We start from the raw sequence: 26,176 nt of genomic DNA, 5'->3' as shown, positions 1-26,176 counted from the left end.
TGCACATATTTGTATACTTTGTTTTTACCTTCTTAATGTTCCCGGTAACCTTCCTTTCATGTGTCTATTTATTCATCAAATATTTAATTAGACTAAATACTGCACTAGATGCTAGGAAGGCAGTGATGAAGACAACACACAGGGCCCTCGTATCAGATGACGGGATCAGGCACCACGACTCAGTGCGGTGGACCCTGCATTAGAGGAGTCACAGGGCATATGATCTGGTTCCGAGTGTTAGAACCTAGTCTGATTACACTTCTCCAAAGAAGACATACAGATGGCGAAAAGATGCTCACTATCACTTATTATTGGAGACATGCAAATCAAAACTACAATAAGGTATCACCTCATACTAGTCAGAATGGCCATCATAAAAAAATCTACAAACAATAAATACTGGAGAGGGTGTGGAGAAAGGGGAACCCTCTTACACTATTGGTGGGAATATAAACTGGTACAGCCACTGTGGAGAATAGTTTGGAGATTCCTTAAAAAGCTAAAAATAGAGCTACCATATGATCCAGCAAACCCACTCCTGGGCATATATCTGGAGAAAACCATAATTTGAAGATATATACACCCCCGTGTTCATTGCAGCACTGTTTACAATAGCCAGGACATGAATGCAAGCTAAATGTCCATCAACAGAGGAATGGATAAAGATGTCATACGTATATACAATGGAATATTACTTAGCCATAAAAATAATGAAATAGTGCCATTTGCAGGAACATGGATGGACCTAGACAGTGTCATACTGAATGAAGTCAGACAAAGACAAATATCATATGATACTGCTTGTATGTGGAATCTAAAAAAAAGCTACAAATGAACTTATCTGCAAAACAGAGTAATGGATGTAGAAAATAAACTTATATTTACTGGGGAGAGTAAGGGTGTAGGAGGGATAAATGGGAAGACTGGGATTGACACACAGACATTACTATATATAAAATAGGTAACTAGTAAGGACTTATTTATAGCAAACGGAACTCTATTCAATACTCTGTAATGGCCTATATGGGAAAAGAATCTAAAAAAGTATATATATATATATATATATATATATATATATATATATATATATATATATATGAGATGGGCACAATAAAGGACAGAAATGGTATGAACCTAACAGAAACAGAAGACATTAAGAAAATGTGGCAAGATTACACAAAGGAACTATACAAAAAAGATCTTCATGACCTAGACAACTACAATCGTGTGTTCACTCACCTAAAGCCAGACATCCTGGAATGTGAAGTCAAGTGGGCTTTAGGAAGCATCACTATGAACAAAGCTAGTGGAGGTGATGAATTCCAATTGAGCTATTTCAAATCCTAAAAAGATGATGCTGTTAAAATGCTGTACTCAATATGCCAGCAAATTTGGAAAACACAGCAATGGCCACAGGACTGGAAAAGGTCAGTTTTCATTCTAATCCCAGAGAAGGGCAATGCAAAGAATGTTCAAACTACCACACAACTGCACTCATCTCACACGCTAGCAAAGTAATGCTCAAAATTCTCCAAGCCAGGCTTCAGCAATACATGAACCGTGAACTTCCAGATGTTCAAGCTGATTTTAGAAAAGGCAGAGGAACCAGAGATCAAATTGCCAACATCCACTGGATCACTGAAAAAGCGAGAATTTCAGGAAAACATCTACTTCTGCTTTATTGATTACACCAAAGCCTTAGAGCACAACAAAATCCATCAAGAGATGAGGAATACCAGACCACCTGACCTGCCTCCTGAGAAATCTGTATGCAGGTCAAGAAGCAACCATCAGAACTGGACATGGAACAACAGACTGGTTCCAAACTGGGAAAGGAATACATCAAGGCTGTATATTATCACCCTGCTTACTTAACTTATATGCAGAGTACATCATGTGAACTGCTGGGCTGGATGAAGCACAAGCTGGAATCAAGATTACTGAGAAATATCAATAACCTCAGATATGCAGATGACACCACCCTTACAGCAGAAAGCGAAGAGAACTAAAGAGCCTCTTGATGAAGGTGAAAGAGAGTGAAAAAGCTGGCTTAAAACTCAACATTCAGAAAACTAAGATCATGGCATCCAGTCCCATCATTCCATTTCAAACAGATGGAGAAACAATGGAAACAATGACAGACTTTATTTTCTTGGGCTCCAAAATCACTGCAGATGGTAACTGCAGACATGAAATTGAAAGACGCTTGCTCCTTGGAAGAAAAGTTATGACCGACCTGGACAGCATATTAAAAAGCTATGGTTTTTCCAGTAGTCATGTATGGATGTGAGAGCTGGACTATGAAGCTGAACACTGAAGAATTGATGGTTTTGAACTGTGGTGTTGGAGAAGACTCTTGAGAGCCCCTTGGACTGCAAGGAGATCCAACTAGTCTGTCCTAAAGGAAATCAACCCTGAATATTCATTGGAAGGACTGATGCTGAAGCTGAAACTCCAATACTTTGGCCACCTGATGGGAAGAACTGACTCATTTGAAAAGACCCTGATGCTGGGAAAGATTGAAGGCAGGAGGAGAAGGGGACAACAGAGGATGAGATGGTTGGATGGCATCACTGACTCGATGGGCATGAGTTTGAGCAGGCTCTGGGAGTTGGTGATGGACAGGGGAAGCCTAGTGTGTTGTAGTCTATGGGGTCCCAAAGAGTTGGACACGACTGAGCAACTGAACTGAACTGAATATATATGTGTGTATATACATATATATATGAATAATAGATTCACTTTGCTGTACACCTGAGACTAATACAACACTGTAAATCAAATATACCTCAATAAAAATAAAAAAAAAACAAGAAAAATCCACAAACAGTAAATCCTGAAGAGGGTGTGGAAAAAAGAGAACCCTCCTACACTGTTGGTAGGAATGTAAATTGTTACAGGCTGAAAAGTAAAATTAGAGTTCCATATGATCCAGCAATCCCATTCCTGGGCATATATCCAGAAGAAGCCATAATTCGAAAACACATGCACCCCAGTGTTTATGCAGCAATACTTACAATAGCCAGGATATGGAAGCAACCTAAACGTCCATCAACAGATGAATGGATGCAGAGTTGTGGTATGTACATATGCAACAGAATACTACTCAGCCATAAAAAGAATGAAATAAGGCCATTTGGAGCAACAAGATGCAACCAGAGATTATCACATCAAGTCAAGAGAAAGACAAATACCGTATGATATGACTTATACATGTAATCTAAAATATGACACAGATGAACCTATGAGGCAGAAACGGACTCATAGAGAGCAGATTTGTGATTGCCAAGGGGGGAGGGGAGGGGGGAGGGAGAAACTAGGAGCTTGGGGTCAGGAGATACAAACTATTACATATAGAGTTGATGGACAACAACATCCTACTGTATAGCACAGGGAACTACAGTCAATATCCTGGGATAAACTATAATGGAAAAGAATATAAAAAAGTGTAGATTTATATATAACTGAGTCACTTTACTGTAAAACAGAAATTCATACAACATTGTAAATAAATTATACTTCAAAAAAACCCCCAATCTACTCTGATTAAACAAAAATGATGTTAAAGTGAAATCTGAAGATTGAAATGAATAGTTTAGCAGAGGGAACATGAACAAGAAAAACCTACATGTTCCTGAAGCCTGTGCCACAATGGGGAAACAATTGTTCTTTCTTTGTAAACTGTGATAGTCTGGGCTAAAGGCAATGAAAAGTCATGGAAAGGCTGTAAAGAGGGGAAGGACAGGAGAAAGATAATTTTGGCTGCAATTTAAGAAAATATTTCCACTATGTCCATTATTTTCAACTCTCTGTCTTAAATGATTTTCATTTTTGCCTTATTTTAAACACTGTAAGGAGCAAAATAAAATCTGTATTTGAGGGAAAACAATATACTATATATCATAGGTAAATTAAGTAAAACATAAGCTATTCTTACAATTTTTTAACTACTGATTAACATCACAAAATAGATAAGGCTTAACAATAGGCTAATAGGTAATTGTATCTTCCTTTCATTTGAAACCAGTCAGTTCTAAATTATTCATGCTAACCTAAGAAAGATACATACATAACCTAAGTTGATCAATAATCCAGATAATTTGTTTCACTTAGGAATGTGTCTTTCGATTTTTATTTAAACATGAGTGCCTCTGAAATTTAGGAATTTACTTAAAGCCATACCACCGAAAAGGGACAATGCCATAAAGGCTGAAATCCTGTGACCCAGCCCATACTGAAAATTAAGAATATGTTTTAGGCTGATGTCAAGATTAAGTAGAGAGTGATTTATATCTTTTTAAAATATATTTTTCATGTTCTTCATTTTTTGTGTGTACAAAGAAGTATCCTCTTTCACATTTTCCTTGAGAAGGTGACCTTAAATAACTGAGTTTAAGAGAGCTTCTCTGAGATATAAAGTGTATCTTTAAAAAGATGGGTGCAGCAGTCAATGGGGTTGCAAGAGTCAGACACATCTAAAACTTTTTTGATAAAGTCTTATTTCTGTACTGTGTAAAATAAACCAAGGAATGAAAAGTGCTTTATAATCAAAACTAATTAAAACCTAGCAAATATGCTGACAATGTTTTTCATTGAAATACTTAACATTTTAAAATATTTACATAAAAGTAAAGGCAAAATATTATTATTTTGAAAAGTAAAGGATCAGTCAAGACAAAATCCTTTTTTACCTACTCAACAGTTTACATAGATAATTAAAAGTATCTGGATAATAGCAATTGCTTTTAGCTATGCATTGTTTTCAAATAAAACTTAGAAATTACAGAATTTATACTTCTTTATAGAAGGAGAAAGGCTAAGAGTCAAATCTGAACACAGAAAATCCTAAGTACTTGCTGATATTGTCAGCTGAAGCTGAATAATTCATCAAATACTGAGTCAATCATTTGAGAAAATGATGGGTGGGCCCTTTACCATTTGCACCTAATTATTTAGGACTTCATAATGTGTACTGAATCTATAACATGATGATACATGAATAATACATCAGTTTTCAATTCTTAAAAACAAAAGAACCAAACCCCAGAACATTCTGATTTTGTTGTTTAAAAAATTGTTTTCATTTTAATGATCTGAGTTAGTAACAAACAAATATACAAAATTGTCTTTCACATTTCCGTACATTGTATTATGGACCACTTAAAACTCTGGACTACAAATGCAGGTTTCTTTGTAACCTTAACCTCAATTATTGTCACTTATAAATAACGGTGATTTGCGAAAACATGCATTTGTGAACACAGATGCCAGAAGTCGTACATGTAAGTTAATGTACAACTAACAGTGTACATTGTTCATTTGTGCAGTTATGTGTCAAGTGTAACTGACACAGAAGTAGTTATCCTGGAATTTTTCGCTCTTTGAAAAGTTATTTCTGAGAAATAGATGGAACTACAGTTTAAAACAAAAATTATATTCTATAGATACAATAAAATTCACAACGTGCACATCTGAAGCAACTTCTGGGACCCAAAGCTGATTCAATAACCCTGCTGCCATATTAGTTTTATGGGTGTATCTCCAAAGTCACAGGTTGGAAAATAGCTGCTTTAACAAAAATAAATACATATATTAAAAGGAAACTGAGACTTTGAAAAACCGTAAGGGATGTATGAGTCACCTATAATTTTTACCTATAATTTTGTTTTAGAAATAAGATGAAATTTAGAAATTTGAAGATAATCTGAATATTTTCTAAGCCATTTTAAATTTAGATTTTTCTATCTCATCATTGTTTTCTATTTGATAGTATAATACAAAAGTGGGTAGTTTCTATTGTTTACTATAATTCATAAGTCATTATAAATTTATGACTTCATTAGGTCAATTAAGTAGAAACTAGGTCGTCATGAAAATGGGAATAAGGAGGCCCCTTCTCTAACCACTAATCTGAACTAGGAGTAAATACCAAAACAAAACAATTTTTTAAAAAATACTAAATTGTGTCTAGGTTTCTGTAGGTACGAAAATCCAATCTTTCTTAGAAACGTTTTCCTGGATTGTGGCAACATGTGCTTTCTCTCTTGAACTCTATCTATGACCTAAGCTTATTTCTATATTACACATTTCAAACTCCCTGGGAAGGAATGTGAATGCTAACCAGCTAGGTATCTGTTCAGTTTCATACAAAGAAAGGACTTGTGTATGGATGTCATAGGAACAGTCCCACTTCACTAAGGCCTGAGTTTGATGTCTTTGCCTATGCTCTATGGATCAAATGAGAGAAGATGGTGCAAAGTAACTGAGTTTCCTTCAGGCAGTATCATAGACTTGGCCTCCGGTTTAATGAAAACACTTGTTTTCTAATATGAATACAACTGCAAGCAGCTGAAGGGCAACTGCAGTTGAAAAAGAAATGGAATTATTTTCTACAGGAAACAAGGAATGTCTCTGTTTTCCACGGGCCTTATGATGAAGGAAATGTGGCTAGTGATTTCAAACTTGTACTTCAAGAGTTACCTAAATGCAGGATGGCTTTTAAAAATGTTTAAATCATTAATGATTCAGGCATAAGCTACGGGAAGTAACATAAAGACGTGTACTTACAATCCTACATTAGATGATGTAGTTCTCTACTCTGCACTTTGGAAATGAAAGAAACCAATTCTGTCCAGAGTCAGTATCAGAAAGAAATATGGCTGCTTCCTACTCTTCTCCACTTAGTGAAATTAATTTTATGCTGCTCTCAGTGATGATTCTCTCTTATTGGAGTTAGGCAAAATGAATTTAATAAGTTACTTTTGCTTTCAAAATAAGCTGCCTAAATGTTCAGAAATGGAACATTTAATTCTTGAGTGGAATTTCTATGATTATCTTGTCTAACACCAGGTATAAGGATTGTTAGATTAAGGATTATTGCTTTCAATAAGATAACCGTCAGAAATAAATATGTAAGCTTAACTCAAATACTCCATTTCCACCCAATGCTACTTTGATTCTCAAATCAAGTTACATGCAACCTTCAATTCTTTGCCAATTTACTGAGGTTTCAAGTGTAAGAAGTTGGCCTGTTAACTCAAAATAAAGACAACAGCAATAGCCACGTAAGCATGTCTTACTTGGGCACTGAGCAGTAACACTGCTTTTTTGATAGGACTTAAGGCACTAAATGGTGGTAAAATAAACACGAGTATGATGATTAACAACTTCTTTAGAATCCTAAAAAAGAAGATCACTTAGAAGGACACTAGTAAAAAATTTTTTCTCAAACAAATAAGGCATCCTGTTGGCAAACACAAATAAAAACAGAAGGTCATGTTGAACCTAATACATTCACGGTCTCGGCTAAACTACTTGAAGAAACACTAGCTATCCAACTAAAGAGCTACAATAGCATGTATAAAGGTTGGAAAGGCACCAAAAGGAGGACTCTACCACTTCCAGTTCTAAGAGTCAGGTCGGCTGTGTTTAACACTGCATGTAGTCTAATTACACGTTTTAGTCTTCAAAATGTAGAATGTGGTTAATTTTAATCTTGACAAATCAGTTAACCAAGTGCTAGTTTACTAAGAAATTTATTTTCATGAATCAGAAAATGACTGCAGTGTCTAACACAACCCCATTTATAAAGCTAAACTAATTCTAGTACTGAATGCATATTCTGGAAAACACTGAAGTAAATCTGTATAAACAAAGAGCGTTACCTCAAGATAAATTTACAATAGAAATTCAACATATAACTAAATAAGATTTACTGAAAATAATGAAAAGTGTAGTACAGATACATCAAACATAATTATAACCACAACATTTTCCTTGTGAAAAATACAACTATTAGTGAAATAAAATGTACAATTGAAAATTTTTCCAAAGGAAAAATGGTATAAAGGAAAATACTTTTCTTTTGAGATAGGGAAAATAGTATGTCATTGTTTTTTCATCACCATATAATTTGACACAAAAAGCAGTCATAGAATTGCACCAATTCCACATCCAGTTTCCTGAACATGTTAAGAGTAAAAGTTCATAAAGCAGAATGCCGTTTCGGAATTTTACATTTTTAAACTGATGAAATTCTCATACAGAATGTCATATCACACCAGATCTGCTTACATAATGTACAATACTTTCCGTTTTGTGGTCAGACATGAAGATAAACATATGCTTTCTGCCACTTTTCTTTCATTCTGGTGTTCATTCTGGTCAGAGTCAGGAAAAAAATAATCAAGTTACTTAAGTGTTATCTCTCTAGCAATAAAGAAAAATTATGTTTAGTGCATGCTTCATCATTTGTCAAAAAACATTTCTGAAAATAAAACTCAGTTTCCCAATGGTTTACAAAATAGAAAAATCATTCATCAGGATAAAAACACGGTGATATTCAGGTTCATTTCCAAAGGACTGACTTCCTTGGCAGCACCACTGTCCTTTAGCAGAGGCCATGATGCAAGTTCATGGTCAAAGCAGGCGTGCCTACACAAGACCACTGCTTGACATTCAATTATCTGAGGTCTCCAGACCACCACTTTGACCACCTGCCTCTGCCATCTCATTAGTGCCAGAAAATAGATGGAATTTTTGTGGCAATGTTAGGAACATTTCTGCTGTACATGATTTAAAAGTTCTCCAAATTTTTCAAATAGGTCTTCTACCCATTCAACATTTTTCATACAAAGCTGAACAATTTCTTCTTGTCCTAAATCTTCATTTTTTTTCTGCACGGAAGAAATCTAAAATGAAAAGAAATACCAAATTAGTTTATACTTATCACTTTATAAGCTCTTCACAAGGGCTCACTGTTTCTCTATCCTGAATGAAAAGAGGATTTAAAAATTTGCCAAACAGTAATTTTTCAAAAAAATTCCATCTGCAGGGAATGACTATCTTGAATAAATTTGAGTGGTCTAATCCTATCATTGTCGGCTCCAAGTGCGGAAGGAGGAAGGCTAGAAGTGGTTCAAACCTTCTCAATTCCGTCCAATTGCGTTAAAAGTGGAATAACAAATTTTGGGGTCAGTTCCTGCATTCCAGAGCATCGTAAAAATAGCCAACATATGCTGTGTGACCGTATTCACTTTCTCCTTTGCTAGACAGATTTTAGATTTATGCACATTTTCCCATACCAGATCATTATAAAATTCATGATTGTACAGCTTTGAGCCAACTTAACCCTTTTAAATTAAAAAATTGATAATGCTTGTCAAAAAAGGTTACTGTGTACAACCATTTAACCCCTGAGGTTAATCCTTATATTCCATCCATCAAGTGGTATGGTCATACATAATTTCTAAGCAACTTAAATTATGATACTGAAAAGATACAATTAAATTTTAACTATCATTTCTTCACGCCAAGGGACAAAACACCCATTTCTCTGCAATTAATTGGGATAAGGTCATTCTGGTGATAAAGAGGACAGCAAAGATATTCAAAGCAGTGACTGAAATGAATTAATTAAACAGGATGATTATACATTATGAGAGAAGAAAATGCAATAAAGTGCCATTTATCATGGCAATGTAAAACAAATATAACAGCTCACAAACATTACCACTCACAGGTCCCATGAGAAGCGATGAGCCTCAGATTAATCTGAGCACAGCATTTAACAGAGAGAGCACAGACACATATTTTTAAAAATTATTTCTAACAATTCTCTTTAAGGCATTAAAAAATACTACAGCTAATTAGTACATTTAACAACAAAAGCAGAAGATTCACAGATATAGGGAACAGACTAGTGGTTACCAGTGGGAGGGGGGAGGAGCAATACAGGGGTCAGAGTGGAAGGTATGAACTAAGGGTACAAGATAGGCCATAAGGATATACTGTATAACACAGGGAATAGAGCCAATATTTTGTAGTAGCTGTAAATGGAATGCAACCTTTAAAAATTGCATATAAAAATATTGTAGCTACAATCTTCTTAAACCTCAGGAAAACATACATTTCTTTTTTAAGAAGATAAAAAAAGTAATTACCTCATCTTTACATATCAGATAAACATGATATTTATAATGATGAAGTGAATGATACAAAGAATACAACTGTATTTTCTCTGGATCAACAGCAAACTCCTATTAAAAGAAAAGAATTTATACACATTTATTTCGTGTAGCATCTGAACTAAGAATACTTTTATGAAAATGTTACAGCAAAACTCTCAATGGAAATCTTAAAAGACTTAAATGGCTAGTATTAATATGTATTAATATGGACAAGATGCTTATTCAAAATTAGAATTTAAATCATATTTTAAAATCTTTATTATTTTTTTCTGCACATAAGTATACTATTTCCAGAAAGCTAAACATTATAGAAAAGTTTAAACAGTAGACATAAAAGATGACTTACAAGGTAAAAGAACTCTATAATGTCTTATTTCAGAGGAAAACAATGTTAACAGAATTTAATATATTCTTCCATGCTTCCCCCATGTATAACATATATTAGTAACACTAATTTTTATAATGGGAAGGAGATCATACTGTACATATTATTCCACAATTCTATTTTTCATAACTTTTTTAACCTAAACAAAACTTGGTTATCTTTCAATTTATTAAGCACTGCCCTCACTCCCTCATACAAATTGACGGCAAGGATTTCGGACCATTTTTCACTGTTGTATTCTTAATACTTAGAACTATATTTGGAAAGCTATAAGAAGTAAAAAATTTTTTATTGAAAGACTGAATCTCTCTCTTCTTTTTAAAAAGTACACAGTATTACATTATCTGGGTAGCTCTATAGTCAGTCTCACACTGGTGATACGTATTTGGAATTGTTCTTACAAACAATTCTACAATGAGCAAAGGCATATGGTTTTATGTATTTATGAATGTTTCTACAAAACACATTTTTGATGGGTAATCGCTATGTCGCTAAACTGCTTTCTGAAATGGCAAATAATTTAGACTATATTTGAAAATAAACGAATTCCAAGTTTAATAATTTTACAGATATGGAATACTGATTCTTATGTAATATGTGCATACTCATTTATCTGTATGCATTTATATTCAATGATATACAAAAATATTAAAAATATAAGCATGGAATAATTATCAGTCTCATTTAGAAAATTTGCGAGCACTCACTATATGCCAGATACTGTGCTAAGCAATGGAGAAAAACAAAGAATGAGACCCTGCTCCCTACACCAGGGAAGTGCTCATTCCTCCTGAACACACTCCACATTTAAAAACAACAGAGTAAAATATTTCCTTGTTTTCAGTTCAGTTCAGTCGCTCAGCCGTGTCCGACTCTTTTCGACCCCGTGAGCTGCAGCACGCCAGGCCTCGCTGTCCATCACCAACTCCCGGAGTTCACCCAAACTCACGTCCGTCGAGTCAGTGATGCCATCCAGCCACCTCATCCTCTGTCATCCCCTTCTCCTCCTGCCCTAATCCCTCCCAGCATCAGAGTCTTTCCCAATGAGTCAACTCTTCACATGAGGTGGCCAAAGTACTGGAGTTTCAGCTTCAGCATCATTCCTTCCAAAGAAATCCCAGGGCTGATCTCCTTCAGAATGGACTGGTTGGATCTCCTTGCAGTCCAAGGGACTCTCAAGAGTCTTCTCCATAACCACAGTTCAAAAGCATCAATTCTTCGGCGCTCAGCTTTCTTCACAGTCCAACTCTCACATCCATACATGACCACTGGAAAAACCATAGCCTTGACTAGACGGACCTTTGTTGGCAAAGGAATGTCTCTGTTTTTCAATATGCTATCTAAGTTGGTCATAACTTTCTTTCCAAGGAGTAAGCGTCTTTTAATTTCATGGCTGCAGTCACCATCTGTAGTGATTTTGGAGCCCAGAAAAATAAAGTCTGACACTGTTTCCACTGTTTCCCCGTCTATTTCCCATGAAGTGATGGGACCAGATGCCATGATCTTCGTTTTCTGAATGTTGAGCTTTAAGCCAACTTCTTCACTCTCCACTTTCACCTTCCTCAAGAGAGTTCCTCTTCACTTTCTGCCATAAGGGTGGTGTCATCTGCATATCTGAGGTTACTGATATTTCTCCCGGCAGTCTTGATTCCAGCTTGTGTTTCTTCCAGTCCAGCGTTTCTCATGATGTACTCTGCATAGAAGTTAAATAAGCAGGGTGACGATATACAGCCTTGACGTACTCCTTTTCCTATTTGGAACCAGTCTGTTGTTCCATGTCCAGTTCTAACTGTTGCTTCCTGACCTGCATACAGATTTCTCAAGAGGCAGGTCAGGTGGTCTGGTATTCCCATCTCTTTCAGAATTTTCCACAGTTTATTGTGATCCACACAATCAAAGGCTTGGGCATAGTCAATAAAGCAGAAATAGATGTTCTTCTGGAACTCTCTTGCTTTTTCCATGATCCAGCGGATGTTGGCAACTTGATCTCTGGTTCCTCTACCTTTTCTAAAACCAGCTTGCACATCAGGAAGTTCAGGGTTCACATATTGCTGAAGCCTGGCTTGGAGAATTTTGAGCATTACTTTACTAGAGTATGAGATGAGTGCAATTGTGCAGTAGTTTGAGCAATTGAAGGATAATTGCCTTACAGAATTTTGTTGTTTTCTGTCAAACCTCAACATGAATTGGCCATAGGTGTACATATATCCCCTCCCCTTTGAACCTCCCTCCCATCTCTCTCCCCATCCCACCCCTCTAGTTTGATACAGAGCCGCTGTTTGAGTTTCCTGAGCCATACAGCAAATTCCTGTTGTCTCAGTACAATTTTATTGAGACTTTCGATGGCTAAGTCGAAGATCTCTCTCAGTCAATGTCACACTGCACTTGAAAAAACATGGGTTATTTTCAAATATCTTTTGATATTGATTTCTAACATAATTTCACAGTAATAAGAAAACAGAAACTGTATGATTTCAATACCTTTAGACCATGAAATTTTTGCACCCTGTTTTATGTCCCTAGATATGTGTCAGTGTCTCCTAGTTTATAGCCTACAGGAACTTGTATAGAATTTGTATCCTCTGTTGTGTGAAAACTGAATAAATCTTAATTATGTTGAATTGGTTCACAGTGCTTTTCAGGTCTACTATATTCTTCTACTTCTCTGTATATTGATTCTATTAATTTTTGAGAGTTTGATATTGAAACTGCAACTAAAAATCTTAATTTATCTACTTAAAAAATAATTATCATATATAGTAGAACTATATGCAACCTTGTTCTGTAATTTCCAAGTCTCCTGTAAACATGTTATCATACTTTCATCGTTTAAAAAAGTTAAAGTTAAAAAAATCTGCCTGTTTCAATGTCTTAAGTAGGATATATATTAACAAGTGAAAAATCTGTAATTACAATCAATCAATATATACTTACTTGTGCAGACTTAGTAGTTGTTTTAGAAGTTCTTAGAGTTTTTTTATTATAAGCTTTGCCATTCATTTTGATTTTAGACATAGCAGATCCCCCACTTTTTGCTTTAGAGTCTCGAGTAATTATTGTTAGTTCAGGGAAACTTTCCAAGGCATTCTTGAGAATAAAGCAAGAATAACTGATGTTAGAACAACATGAGCTTGACTACCTCCAGCTATTGAAAATTTATTTTTTTAATATAAAAGTATAATCATACAGATACATATATACACAAAAAACATATGTGGGGGTTACTGATGGGGTGTGGTAAATATATACAATATATACCTACATACATACACAAACATACATGGGTGTTAAACGTGGCCACAAATTCTTGGTAGCTCCTCCCATCAAGACACAGAACCTATTTCCCCACCCCTTGGACATGAGCCAACATTATAACCTGAGTTAAGCACAGCATGGGATACTGTGGGGACTCCTGAATGAGGCAAAGTGTTCCTTTTAGTATTGTCTCTTAGGCGTCAAGTCAAGGGAAAGGACAGCTGTAAGTTTCAACTGTTTATAAACAGTTTCAACCTTCAAGGTCACTCTTTTCCAAATTTTGTATCGGTTCCCAAGCACTAGTACTTCCTAGTACTGTGACCCCTCAACAGTACATTTCTTAAACAAGTAACTTAATTTTTAAAGCAAAAGTGTAGACGTGAACTGTTTCATTTATAGAAACAACAGAACTTTCGGCATTCTCTATCAGAATGAGCTATTAGTTTCTAGCTTCATCTCTTTTTTAGATTATTTGTGCTTTTACTATACACTTTTGTGCTTTCCATATAAAACACGTTCAGGTTTGAAAAATTCTGGACCCAGAATTACTCCTTATAACAAATGGAACTTAAAGACAAAAATGGATTCTAAATTTAGAAACAATGGGATGGACATGAAAGCAGAAAATTTAATGATTTCTCTAATAACAAGATGCTCAAGATGATTGGAAATAAATGTAGTTCAGAGAAAAAAAACACTATTAACTTCAAAAGGCTTTAAAATTCCTAAAATTATCAAAATCATCATGGGAAACAGTAGTAAATATTTCTAAAAATAAAATGTTTTATGTGATAGAATTCCAGTTGAGCTATTCCAAATCCTGAAAGATGATGCTGTTTAAATGCTGCACTCAATATGCCAGCAAATTTGGAAAACTCAGCAGTGGCCACTGGACTGGAAAAGGTCAGTTTTCATTCCAATCCCAAAGAAAGGCAATGCCAAAGAATGCTCAAACTACCGCACAATTGCACTCATCTCACACGCTAGTAAAGTAATGCTCAAAATTCTCCAAGCCAGGCTTCAGCAATATGTGAACCCTGAACTTCCTGATGTGCAAGCTGGTTTTAGAAAAGGCAAAGGAACCAGAGATCAAATTGCCAACATCCGCTGGATCATGGAAAAAGCAAGAGAGTTCCAGAAAAACATCTATTTCTGCTTTATTGACTATGCCCAAGTCTTTGACTGTGTGGATCACAATAAACTGTGGAAAATTCTGAAAGAGATGGGAATACCAGACCACCTGATCTGCCTCTTGAAAAATCTTTATGCAGGTCAGGAAGCAACAGTTAGAACTGGACATGGAACAACAGACTGGTTCCAAATAGGAAAAGGAGTACGTCAAGGCTGCATATTGTCACCCTGTTTATTTAACTTCTATGCAGAGTACATCATGAGAAACGCTGGGCTGGAAGAAGCACAAGCTGGAATCAAGATTGCTGGGAGAAATATCAATAACCTTAGATATGCAGATGACACCACCCTTATGCCAGAAAATGAAGAGGAACTCAAAAGCCTCTTGATGAAAGTGAAAGTGGAGAGTGAAAAAGTTGGCTTAAAGCTCAATATTCATAAAATGAAGATCATGGCACCCGGTCCCATCACTTCATGGGAAATAGATGGGGAAACAGTGGAAACAGTGTCAGACTTTATTTTTGGGGCTCCCAAATCACTGCAGATGGTGATTGCAGCCAAGAAATTAAAAGACGCTTACTCCTTGGAAAGAAAGTTATGACCAACCTAGATAGCATATTCAAAAGCAGAGACATTATTTTGCCAACAAAGGTCCGTCTAGTCAAGGCTATGGTTTTTCCTGTGGTCATGTATGGATATGAGAGTTGGACTGTGAAGAAGGCTGAGTGCAGAAGAATTGATGCTTTTGAACTGTGGTGTTGGAGAAGACTCTTGAGAGTCCCTTGGACTGCAAGGAGATCCAACCAGTCCATTCTAAAGGAGATCAGCCCTGGGAAGGAATGATGCTAAAGCTGAAACTCCAGTAGTTTGGCCACCTCATGCGAAGAGTTGACTCACTGGGAAAGACTCTGATGCTGGGAGGGATTGGGGGCAGGAGGAGAAGGGGAAGACAGAGGATGAGACGGCTAGATGGCATCACTGACTCGATGGACATGAGTCTGAGTGAACTCAGGGAGTTGGTGATGGACAGGGAGGCCTGGCATGCTGCGATTCATGGGGTTGCAAAGAGTTGGACACGACTGAGCGACTGAAGTGCACTGAACTGAAGTGTGTGTCAGTGAAGATTATAGGATGACTAGTAGAATTTGGTGTCATTTAACCTCTAATCCGGAGAAGGCAATGGCACCCTACTCCAGTACTCTCGCCTGGAAAATCCCATGGATGGAGGAGCCTGGTTGGCTGCAGTCCATGGGGTTGCAAAGAGTTGGACACTACTAAGCGACTTCACTTTCACTTTTCACTTTCGTGCATTGGAAAAGGAAACTGCAACCCACTCCAGTGCTCTTGCCTGGAGAATCCCAGGGATGGGGGAGCCCGGGGGGCTGCCGTCTCTGGGGTCGCACAGAGTTGGACACGACTGAAGCGACTTAGCAGCAGCAGCAGCAGCAGCAACCTCTAATAGGTCTTCCCAGGTGGCACTAGTGGAAAAGAACCTGCCTGCCAGCCAATGCAGGAGACTTGAAAGATGTGGGTTCAATCCCTGGGTCAGGAAGATCCCCTGGAAAAGGAAATGGCAACCCGCTCTAGTATTCTTGCCTGGGAAATCGCATTGACAGAGGAGCCTGGTGGGCTACAGTCCTTGGGGTTGCAAAGTGTCAGACACAACTGAGCACACACACACTAACTGGCTACAACCTCTAAATCAATCTCAGAGCATTAATTTTCACCTACCTAAAATGAAACTGATCTTCACTTTTACATGAAGTTCAGATAAAACAGGGATGTGAGAAAGCTATACAAATCACCCAAAGGACTTGAAAACTTATGTCTGCACATAACCCTTCACACGAGATTGTACAGCAGTAATTGCCAGGACTAGGAAGCATCCAAGTTGCCCTTCAGTAGGTGAATGTATAAACTGTGGGGTATTCAGACAATGGAGTATTATTCAGGCTAAAAAGAAATGAGCTACTAAGCCATGAAAAAGACATGGCAGAAACTTAAATGAGTATTAGGAAGTGAAAGAAGCCAACCTGAAAAAGTTACAGACCGTATTATTTCAACTATATGACATTCTGGAAAAGGTAAAACTATGGAGTAGAAGTAAAAAGATCAGTCATTGCCAGAGGTTAGGGGAGGGAAAGGGATGAAAAGACAAAGCAGAGGATTTGGGGGCACTGAAACTACTCTGTACGGTACTATGACAGTGGGTATGTTGGCCCAAACTGATGGGTGCACAGGAATGAACTGTAAGGCAAACCACAGACTTCGGGTCACCGTGATGTGTCGGTGTCCGTTCGTCAGTTGGGACACTGTACCATTCTGTGGGAGACGATGGTAACGGGGGGTTATTCATGTGTGGGGGCAGGGGATACATGGAAATTGTACTTCCTGTTCAGTTTTGCTGTGAACCTAAAACTGCTCCAAAAATAAAGACTGTTTATAAAAAAGCTATACAAATGTATTAAAAAACACTTCTCTTGAGTGTAGATGTAATCAAATGATTCTAGATGCTACATGTTACACTTTGAATAAGAAAAGTTGAAAAAGTTTTGATTACTCAGTAGATTCCATGATACATTTTCTGAGTTTAGATTAGCTTTTTGTTGTTCTCTATTTCTGATAATAGATGGACTTGATGGACATGAGTTTGAGCAAGCTCCAGGAGTTGGTGATGGGCAGGGAAGCCTGGCATGCTGCAGTCCATGGGGTTGCAAAGAGTCGGACATGACTGAGTGACTAACTGAATTTCTGGTAATACCAAAAACCAATTTACAGTGCCAAGATATGTTAACAGATGTATAATATCTCCTACCATTATATGAAGATCAATTTTTCATCAGACACTGGGTAAACCACGCAAATAAAGGGAATTTTGATAACTGCTATGGCCAATTCTAAGTGTAAATGAAATGGGAAATTTTAAAAAAGGCTTAAAAGAAAAACAAGATTGGAATACAGTAGTTTAAGGGAAGCATTTTTGAAAACATTTAAAAATTATAATATTATATATAAGGAATACTACATGAATATAAGGGCTTCCCAGGCAGCTCAGTGGTAAAAAATCTACCTGCCAGTGCAGGAGATGCAGGTTTGATCCTTGGGTTGGGAAGATTCCCCTGGAGAAGGAAATGACAAACCCACTCTAGTATTCTTGCCTGGGAAATCCCATGAACAGAGGAGACTGGTGGGTTACAGTCTATGGGGTCGCAAAAGAGTCAGACACCACTTAGCGACAAAACAACAAAAGATGAACATGAAAACCTGAAAAATGAATTTAAGCAAAGAAAAACAAATGATAAACGTTAAGAATGTACTTAATAAAGTAAAAAGACATGTTCAGACAAGACTCACAATGAATAAAAATCAAATTTTTGTTGGGTGGACAACTTTATAAAACTGAGAATGGCTTCCAAAATATTCTTTCCTGTTATGTCAAGGACTATAATTGCCACTGAGTTTGCTAATAAACCATGTGAAGGAAATACCTTGAATGACTGATCCAAATGAAGATTCAAAAGAAGTCTCTTCCGGTTATCATTCAGCATGCTATCTATTTTTTTCATATGAGGCAAAAGTAGCTCATCTAAAACAAGATAAGAATTTGTTGTAACGGGATGAACTATCAACATAAAACCTGTTAGAAATACAGCTTTTCCACAAAACATTAATAGACTGACATTAAATTCATGGTGTAAAGTACTGATTTAAAAATACTGCACACAAGGTTTTTTTTAAAAGTTAGCTTTAAAAAAAAGTTTACAATAGCTAACTGAGAAAGCAGCAGCATACTATGATGAGAGAACAGAAGTCCTGGGTTTTAATCCCAGCATTAGAATTGATGAACAAATGGTCAAACTGCCTAATCTCTCCAGACTTCATTTACCAAGTGAACAATAATATTTCAAATCATAAAATTATCATTAAAAATTTTAAAATAAAATACTGAGTATGATATTCTTAATTCACTATACAATGGGGCAAAGGATAAGTAGGGGGGGCAAGAAAAGAGAGTCAAAATTCACTTTCAAATACACAAGGAAAGAGTCCAAATAGTTATTTTAGAAGAAAAAATACATTCAGAGTATTAATTAATTACTTTTGGTGCTGTAGTAAATAGTTTAGGTTACTAAAAATTTATCAGCATAGCAACATTTTATAATACTAATTATCTTTAATGACCTTTCTGAAAATGTATATATAAACCCTCTGAATCTGGTTACTAATTCCATAGCTAAATAAAATGACTCTTTACATCTGGAAAATAAACACAAGCACAGAGACCAGTAAAAGAATACTTTCCTGAAGTTGAAGAAAAAGCCCTCAGGAAGGAATGCTGTTCAAAGTCACCACAACATACCTGATAGCTTTCATTTTATCTTTCTAGCAGTGATTAAGTCTATTCAAAATTTACATTTTACAAAAACAAGTTTTAAACATTTGTGGATTGTTTTGAAATATAACCATTAAAATCTATACCCTTCATTTTAAATGGAGAAAAAAATTTTTTTAAATAGGGAAAAAAATCATTTAAAATATAACTACCCAGAAATGACCACTATTAAGAAATGTGTATTTTATGATGCAAGGAGTTCTGATTGACAGAGAAAACATTTGCAGGCTCTTTGTTACTGTTTCTGATTATATGATCAAAAAAACAAGACTAGAAATTAGAAGACTTTGGATTTCATCCTTTTTCTGCTACTTGCAAGTTGTGAGCTCTTAATAAGCAAGTCACTTAACCTTTTTGAGCCTCATTGTCTTTACTCCAAAAATGGCTAAGTTGTTCTGGGATTATGGGGAATTATGTATGTCAAAGTATATATGGAAATAATAAAACAATTTATATCATTAGGCACTGCTGTTGAAATATATTGTTACTATTTATTCATTGTTACTATCTTTTTGATCTTACACTTGTTTAACTCATTCTGATAGAAGGATAATGGAAACTGGCTCATTAATCCTTTCATTCTCTTAACCGTCCCTGGTGAAAGCTGTAGTAGCTGAAGAGTAAATATTAGTGAGCAACATTAGACATATGAATTATCAGCTTATTTCATATGTCAATGTCATTCCTACTATACCAGAAGAAAAAGTTACTAAAGAAAGAGTAAAAAAGGAATAATATTAATAAATATAATTCAAGGCATTTATGGTTTTACTACTAACTGATTAGAAAATATTTACTCTGTGATGTATCTTTTACTGGACATGAATATACAATTTAATCTTTATACCACTGTTATATGCTTCATCTTTCCAATTATTAGAAAACAGAAATATAAAAACTGATTGAAATCTGGACCTTCCACATAATATAGATACTTAGTGAAATGTTATGAGGATGAAAAAGAGTCCAGGATTTAAAGAAACTAGTCGGTGGTTAGTCACTTAGTCGTGTCCAACGCTTCTTGACCCCATGGACTATAGCCCACCAAGCTCCTCTGTCCATGGAACTCTCCAGGCAGGAATACTCGAGTATTCTCATGAGTAGAAATCAATAAAAATATATTTAATATAAAATTGTTCAACTATTCAAGCAATTCATGAAAAGCTATGACCCTATGAAATATAAAGCTATATTTATAGAACCAATATATCAACAGTTTACTGACAACATATAGGATATATCACAAAAACCACATATTAAACATATAAGTAACAGAGAAGAATGGGAAAGATCTGGAAAGTACTGCCAAGAAAGTATTACTTAGCAGACTGTACCATTGCTCTTCTCTAAGGCTTGCATTGTGTCAGGATCCAAAGCAATGCTGACAAGCAATTCCATGTAACTCTTAAAGGTTTCCTTCATTGCTCTTGTGTTCAAAAAACGAGTGACAAAAGGAGCTGGAGGATTAAACTCTGGGAGGGAGAAAAGAGGAAATATTAAATATTCCTTTCTGACAACTTAAAAACACGTTACCCAACAGCAAGTTACCTACAAGAAGATAAATGGTTGTAGATAAAACTTCTTCAAAGTCAAGGTTCTCCCACTCTGCTTTTAAAAACACTTTGAATGAGAGATTCTCAAAGCTGGTTGTGCCTATCACAATCACTGGAGAGCTTTGAAAACAAAACAAAAAAACCCAGACTGCTGGACTTACTAAAATGAATCTGGAGTGGTAATGAAGCTTAAATGCTACACTTTTAAAAAAGTTCCCAGGTGCCTCTGAAGTCCAACACCAGCCCAACATTTGGAAACATCTGTCCTGTAGGGACCTGTTTCCCCTCCCCTGGCCCTACCAGACATCCACTGCGAGGTCATGCTACTTCAAAATTGGATGGTTTTTCTAGTATTTAATTAGTAAAGAAACCATAAAATACCTAATGTATGAGTTAACATATACATATCTCTTCTTCTTACTTCTACACTTAAATTACTATAAAATTCTGGTCTAGAGTCAAGACATATTTAAAAAATGTTTAATGTAAACACAATCTGTATTAAAAAAATTCACTCAAATTCAATGGTAAGAATTGCAAGATTAGAGGAGAGTCTTAAGTTTTACTTTTGTACTCAAATGTAGAGCCATCATCACAACCTTTAACAGGGGTTCTTAAGAGTTTGGTCCAAACCCTTTGGGGTTTCCCCAACAACCCTTTCAGGGGTGTAGGGGTGTCTGATGTCAAACTATTTTCCTAATAACATTAAGATGTTATATACCTTTGTCACTCTGTTGACATTTGTAAAAGTAATGCTGGGTAAAACTGCTGTGGGCCTTTGCTAGCATGAACCAAGACACTGACCCCAAACTGTACTAGTGGCCATGTACTCTGCCATGACTGTCATCTAACGGTCATGAATTTGAAGGAAAAAAACCCCAACACTGATTTCACTTAAGAATAATCCTTGAAGAAGCAGTAAAAATTTAATTGTATTAAGTCTTTACTCTTGAGTAAATGTCTTAGAACTCTGTGTGATGAAATGAGAGGTATACATAAAGCACCTCTGCTATGATGTATGCCAGTCATCTCCAGGAAGAGCACCCATTCAATTGTTTGATCAACCAGCCACCTTCTCCATGGGAATACCATTTTTACTTAAAAAATAACAGATACCCTACCCCTGTTCAGTATTTGGCAGACATTTTCTTAAAGAAGTGAACCTATCACTACAGGAAAACAGCTGACAGTATTTGCTGCCAATGATAAAAACTGAGGTTCTAAGTGACAATTAGAATTTCGGAAAACTTATTTCCACCATTGTGAGCCTGACGACCATTTCAAGACTTCATTGATGAAATTAGTGGTAATATTAAAAATGTTATTTTTAATACTGCAAAAATTTATTATGTAAATGTAAAAACTAAAACCATAAGGCTCTTATGAAGAAAACACAGGGATAAATTTTCATAACCTAGGATTTGGCAATGGATTACAAATATGACACTAAAAACAACAGCAATGAAAAAAAACAGATAAATTTGGCTTCATCAGAATTTTGAATTTTGTGCATCAAAGAACATTATCAAAAACTGAAATATAGGGCTCACCTCCACAGCACATATACTTAAAAAAAAAAGTATCAACCTACAGAATGGGAGAAAATATTTTCAAATCTTGAAAAGATGTTCAACATCACTGGTCATTAGGAAAATACAAATCAAAACCACAATGAGATATCACTTTACACCTACTAAAATACCTATAATCATGACACAAAATATAACAAGGGTTGGTGAGGATGTGAAGAAAATGGAAACCTATGTGCTGTTAGTGGGAATGTAAAATAGTATAATCACTGTGGAAATCAGTTAGGCAGTTCCTCAAAAAGCTAAATATATAAAATATATGACTCAGCAATTCCACTCTTAGGTATACAAATAATTGGAAAACCAGGACACAAACTTAACAGATATTTGTATGCCAATGTTCACTGCAGCATTATTTACAACAGCCAAAATGTGGAAGTAACCCAAGTGTCTATCAATAGAATAAAAAGATAAGGGCATACAATGGATAAACTTATAATGGAATTGCATTCAGTCATAAAAACTAAAAAGTTCTAACATACGTTATATAACATGGATGAACTTTAAAAACATTATGCTAAGTGAAATAAGCCACTCTTATATGAGACGTGAAGAGGAGGCAAATTCATGGAGACAGAAAATAGATTAGAGATCATCCGCAGCTGGGGGAAAGGGAGAATGGGGAATTATTACCTAATGGTTACAAAGTTTCTATTTAGAGTGATTAAGCAGTTTTGTAAATAGCTGTGAGGTTGTGTAACAGTTGTGAATATAATTAATGCTGCTGAATTGTACACTTAAAATGGTTAAAAGTGGCAAGTTTTATATTATATATATTTTGCCACATTTTAAAATGTGGGGAAAAAATGAAAAAAAAAATATTAATGAGCTAACAAATATTTATTTTCACATGGCCAAAAAAATGTTATAAAGTTATTCATGGATGAAAGATACTTCAAAGAGTAAAACAGATTTTAACGTAACAAGCATGAAAAGTTGAAGAAACTACCACTTGTCAAGTTTACAAAATAAAATCCTTTGAGTATCAGAGAAAAATATCCATGATTATCTGAAAAAGTAATCAAAATACTCCTCTTTCCTAACTACATACCTAACGTGAGTCCAGGTCTTCTTCACATACTTTAACCAAAATAACATCTAATAAAAAACCTAATACAGAATATGAAAATCCTATTCTAATTAAACACAATTGTTTAAAAAACTTACATTAATATGTAACGTGTATTAGTCAATTAATCGTGTCCGATGCTTTTCGACCCCATGGACTGTAGCCCGCCAGGCTCCTCTGTCCATGGAATTCTCCAGGTAGGAATACTGGAGTGTTAATGAAATACTGCCATTTCCTTCTCCAAAGGATGTTCCTGAGCCAGGAATCAAACCCAGGTCTCCTGCATTGCAGGCAGATTCTTTACCATCTGAGCTATAGGGAAGTCCCTTTTATGTAATAATGGGTTTATTTAAAATATTTTAAAACTGTTTTAACTCGTACTTGGTGATATACATAGATACAAATCACACACACACACATACACACACAAAGTCTTTTGGAATCATCAATACATTTGAAGATTATAAAGAAGTCTTGAAACAAATAGTTTGAAAAACCACCAGCCTAAAAACTATGTTTATTATCGTATTTCCTTCTTTTTAAGAAGCACTAATAATGCTTGCCTACTAGTGACACCGAGTGGTAATTCAGATTATCAGTGAAAGAAAATTTGCAACTTGATTGTCATCTGAGGAAGCTGTATAAATAACAGTGCAAAGCAGAACTTAAACTTCTCTACTCTAAACAGTAAGCAGGAATGCTAACTGTGAAATTATATATAATGCCTTCCATGCATACTCAAAGCACTAAATTTCTTTACAAATTCTGATACTTTACAAACATTTCTAAATAACTTCATAGTAGCTTTTTAAAATAATACATTTAAAGCAAACTTCTGCTACAAAAGAATTTTTATTATAATTCTATTTCTATCCAAGTAATCTCTAAGATCAGCTCCCAGGCAATGATACTTGTAATGCCAGAAACCATCCTAGACATCAACCTCAACAGTACCCCCAAAACGCAATTCATCATTCAAGTTCTGCCAAGAATACATCTTGAATTTCTCGAAGGCTCTAGGAGTTGGTGATGGATAGGAAAGCCTGACATGCTGCAGTCCATGAGGCTGCAAAGAGTCAGACACGAATGAGTGACTGAACAGACAGATGATGTCTCATAATTAAAATTCAGATTTTACCATTTGTTTTTTTACTTAAATCCCTCCAAGGATTCCCCTCTGTTTACAGAATCCCAAGCTTTTTAGCTTTAGCATGGCATACACAGCCTTCCGTCATCCTTTCATGTTTTTCTGACTACTTTCTTAGAATAAGGGGTCAGCGTATTTTTCTGTAAAGGGCCAGATGGTAAATATTTGGCACTTTAATGGTCATATGCTCTCTGTAAGAACTACTCAAATCGGTCACCGTAAGGGGAAACTAACTTATGAAAACATGTAAATAATTCCCAGTTTTCCAATAAAACTTTATTAAGCATAGGCTGCAGATCACATTTAGCCCACCAGTAGGAGCTTCCTGCCTCTGCCCTGGACTACTGAACTGCTGAAAATTTCTTGTAAATGCTACACAGTAAGTTTGATGGCTGATGGATTTTTCCTGGTACATTTCTGTTTTACAACTGTCTCAGGTTTAATTTATAATGAAGTTAATTTCAATATATAAAGAGCTTACATAAATGCTCATTGGTGTCTTCAACAGTTTCTAATGGTGTGCAAGGGTTCTAAGGTCAAAAAGTATGTTAGATAACTGCTATGTATTTCAATCTTTTCACTTTATAAAAGAGAAACTAAGGCACAGTTACTTAGCTTAGTCATGGGCAAATATATGCCTAAGCAGAACTTAATGAGGTAGCTAAATTACCTAATTAAGGAAAAATAAATACATTTTGAATTGTCAGCATCATTGCTCCTCTCCATTAATGCAGCAAATCTCAAATTATCAAGGTATTCATTTCATGAAGAACTCACCCTCATCATCACTACTACTAGAGTGGATCTCAGGAGATGAGTCAGATTGGGATGATGAAAATTCTTCTTTCCATTTCTTCCTTTTCTTTGGTGGTGGCTCAGCCTTTACTTTTAGCTGTTTAACTTTGGGTTTCATGGAAGGGGCTTTTGCTGTTGCAGTTTTTGGTGTTGGAGGATCAGAAGTTTTACTGCTGTTACTTGGCTTAGCCTGAACAGTTCTGCAATGTTACAAACAGACTTCATTAACACACTGAAATCTTGTCTAATTCAAATAAATTAATGAGGGACTTCCCTGGTGGTCCAATGGTTAGACCTTTGCACCTCCATTGCAGGGGGTGCAGGTTCAAACCCTAGGTGGAGAACTAAAATCCCACAGGACACACAACTTGGCTAAATAAAGTAAATAATTAAATAAAAATTTAGAATAAAATTTTTTATATAAATAATTTAATTAAAAATAAACAGAAAATCGAGAAACATTGGTGAAAAAAAATTTAATCACCTCACCAATACCTCCAAAATAAAGTCTAAGCCCTACACAAGGCCAATGGTGACTGCTCCAAAATTCTCTTGAAATACACCCTTTAACACTGACATTCAACATATTCAGTTAGTAAGGGACTATATTAATTCAACCCCTATTATTTCTCTCTCTCCCTCCATTCCTTTCCCTTTATGAATTCATTTTTCCTGACTATGAGGCTGTATTGCAGACGACCAATGGACTTCTAGTCACATCTAGCTTGGAACATCAGAACTCTCACAGGCTCTGGTGGTGCCAGGTTTTGATATGGATTCTCAGGTGCACCTGTGCCAGAGTCCCCGAAGTAAGATTTGCTGTGCCCTGGTTTTGGAGATTTGAAGGAGAGGATAAATTCCATCATAGAGATAAAGTGGCTGTGTCCAATA

General features: G+C 35.8%; 1 protein-coding gene across 6 annotated transcripts in view; it reads right to left on the bottom strand.

Annotated features, from left to right (window-relative positions):
- Positions 1–5,057: 5,057 nt before the first annotated feature.
- QSER1 (glutamine and serine rich 1) overlaps positions 5,058–26,176 on the bottom strand; it is an 80,083-nt gene continuing 58,964 nt past the window's right edge. For all 6 annotated transcript variants that reach the window (XM_061381055.1, XM_061381054.1, XM_061381056.1 and 3 more), the window contains 6 exons: positions 25,268–25,485; positions 20,467–20,604; positions 18,228–18,325; positions 13,288–13,440; positions 9,942–10,037; positions 5,058–8,690 (listed from right to left, as the gene is read on the bottom strand). In XM_061381055.1, coding sequence (XP_061237039.1) covers positions 8,550–8,690; positions 9,942–10,037; positions 13,288–13,440; positions 18,228–18,325; positions 20,467–20,604; positions 25,268–25,485 — 844 coding nt within the window. In that variant the 3' untranslated portion in view covers positions 5,058–8,549. The remainder of the gene's footprint in view (positions 8,691–9,941; positions 10,038–13,287; positions 13,441–18,227; positions 18,326–20,466; positions 20,605–25,267; positions 25,486–26,176) is intronic.

The sequence above is a fragment of the Bos javanicus genome, chromosome 15 (genome assembly GCF_032452875.1).
Source record: "Bos javanicus breed banteng chromosome 15, ARS-OSU_banteng_1.0, whole genome shotgun sequence".
NCBI lineage: Eukaryota > Metazoa > Chordata > Mammalia > Artiodactyla > Bovidae > Bos > Bos javanicus.
This window is presented reverse-complemented; position numbering and strand designations above follow the sequence as displayed.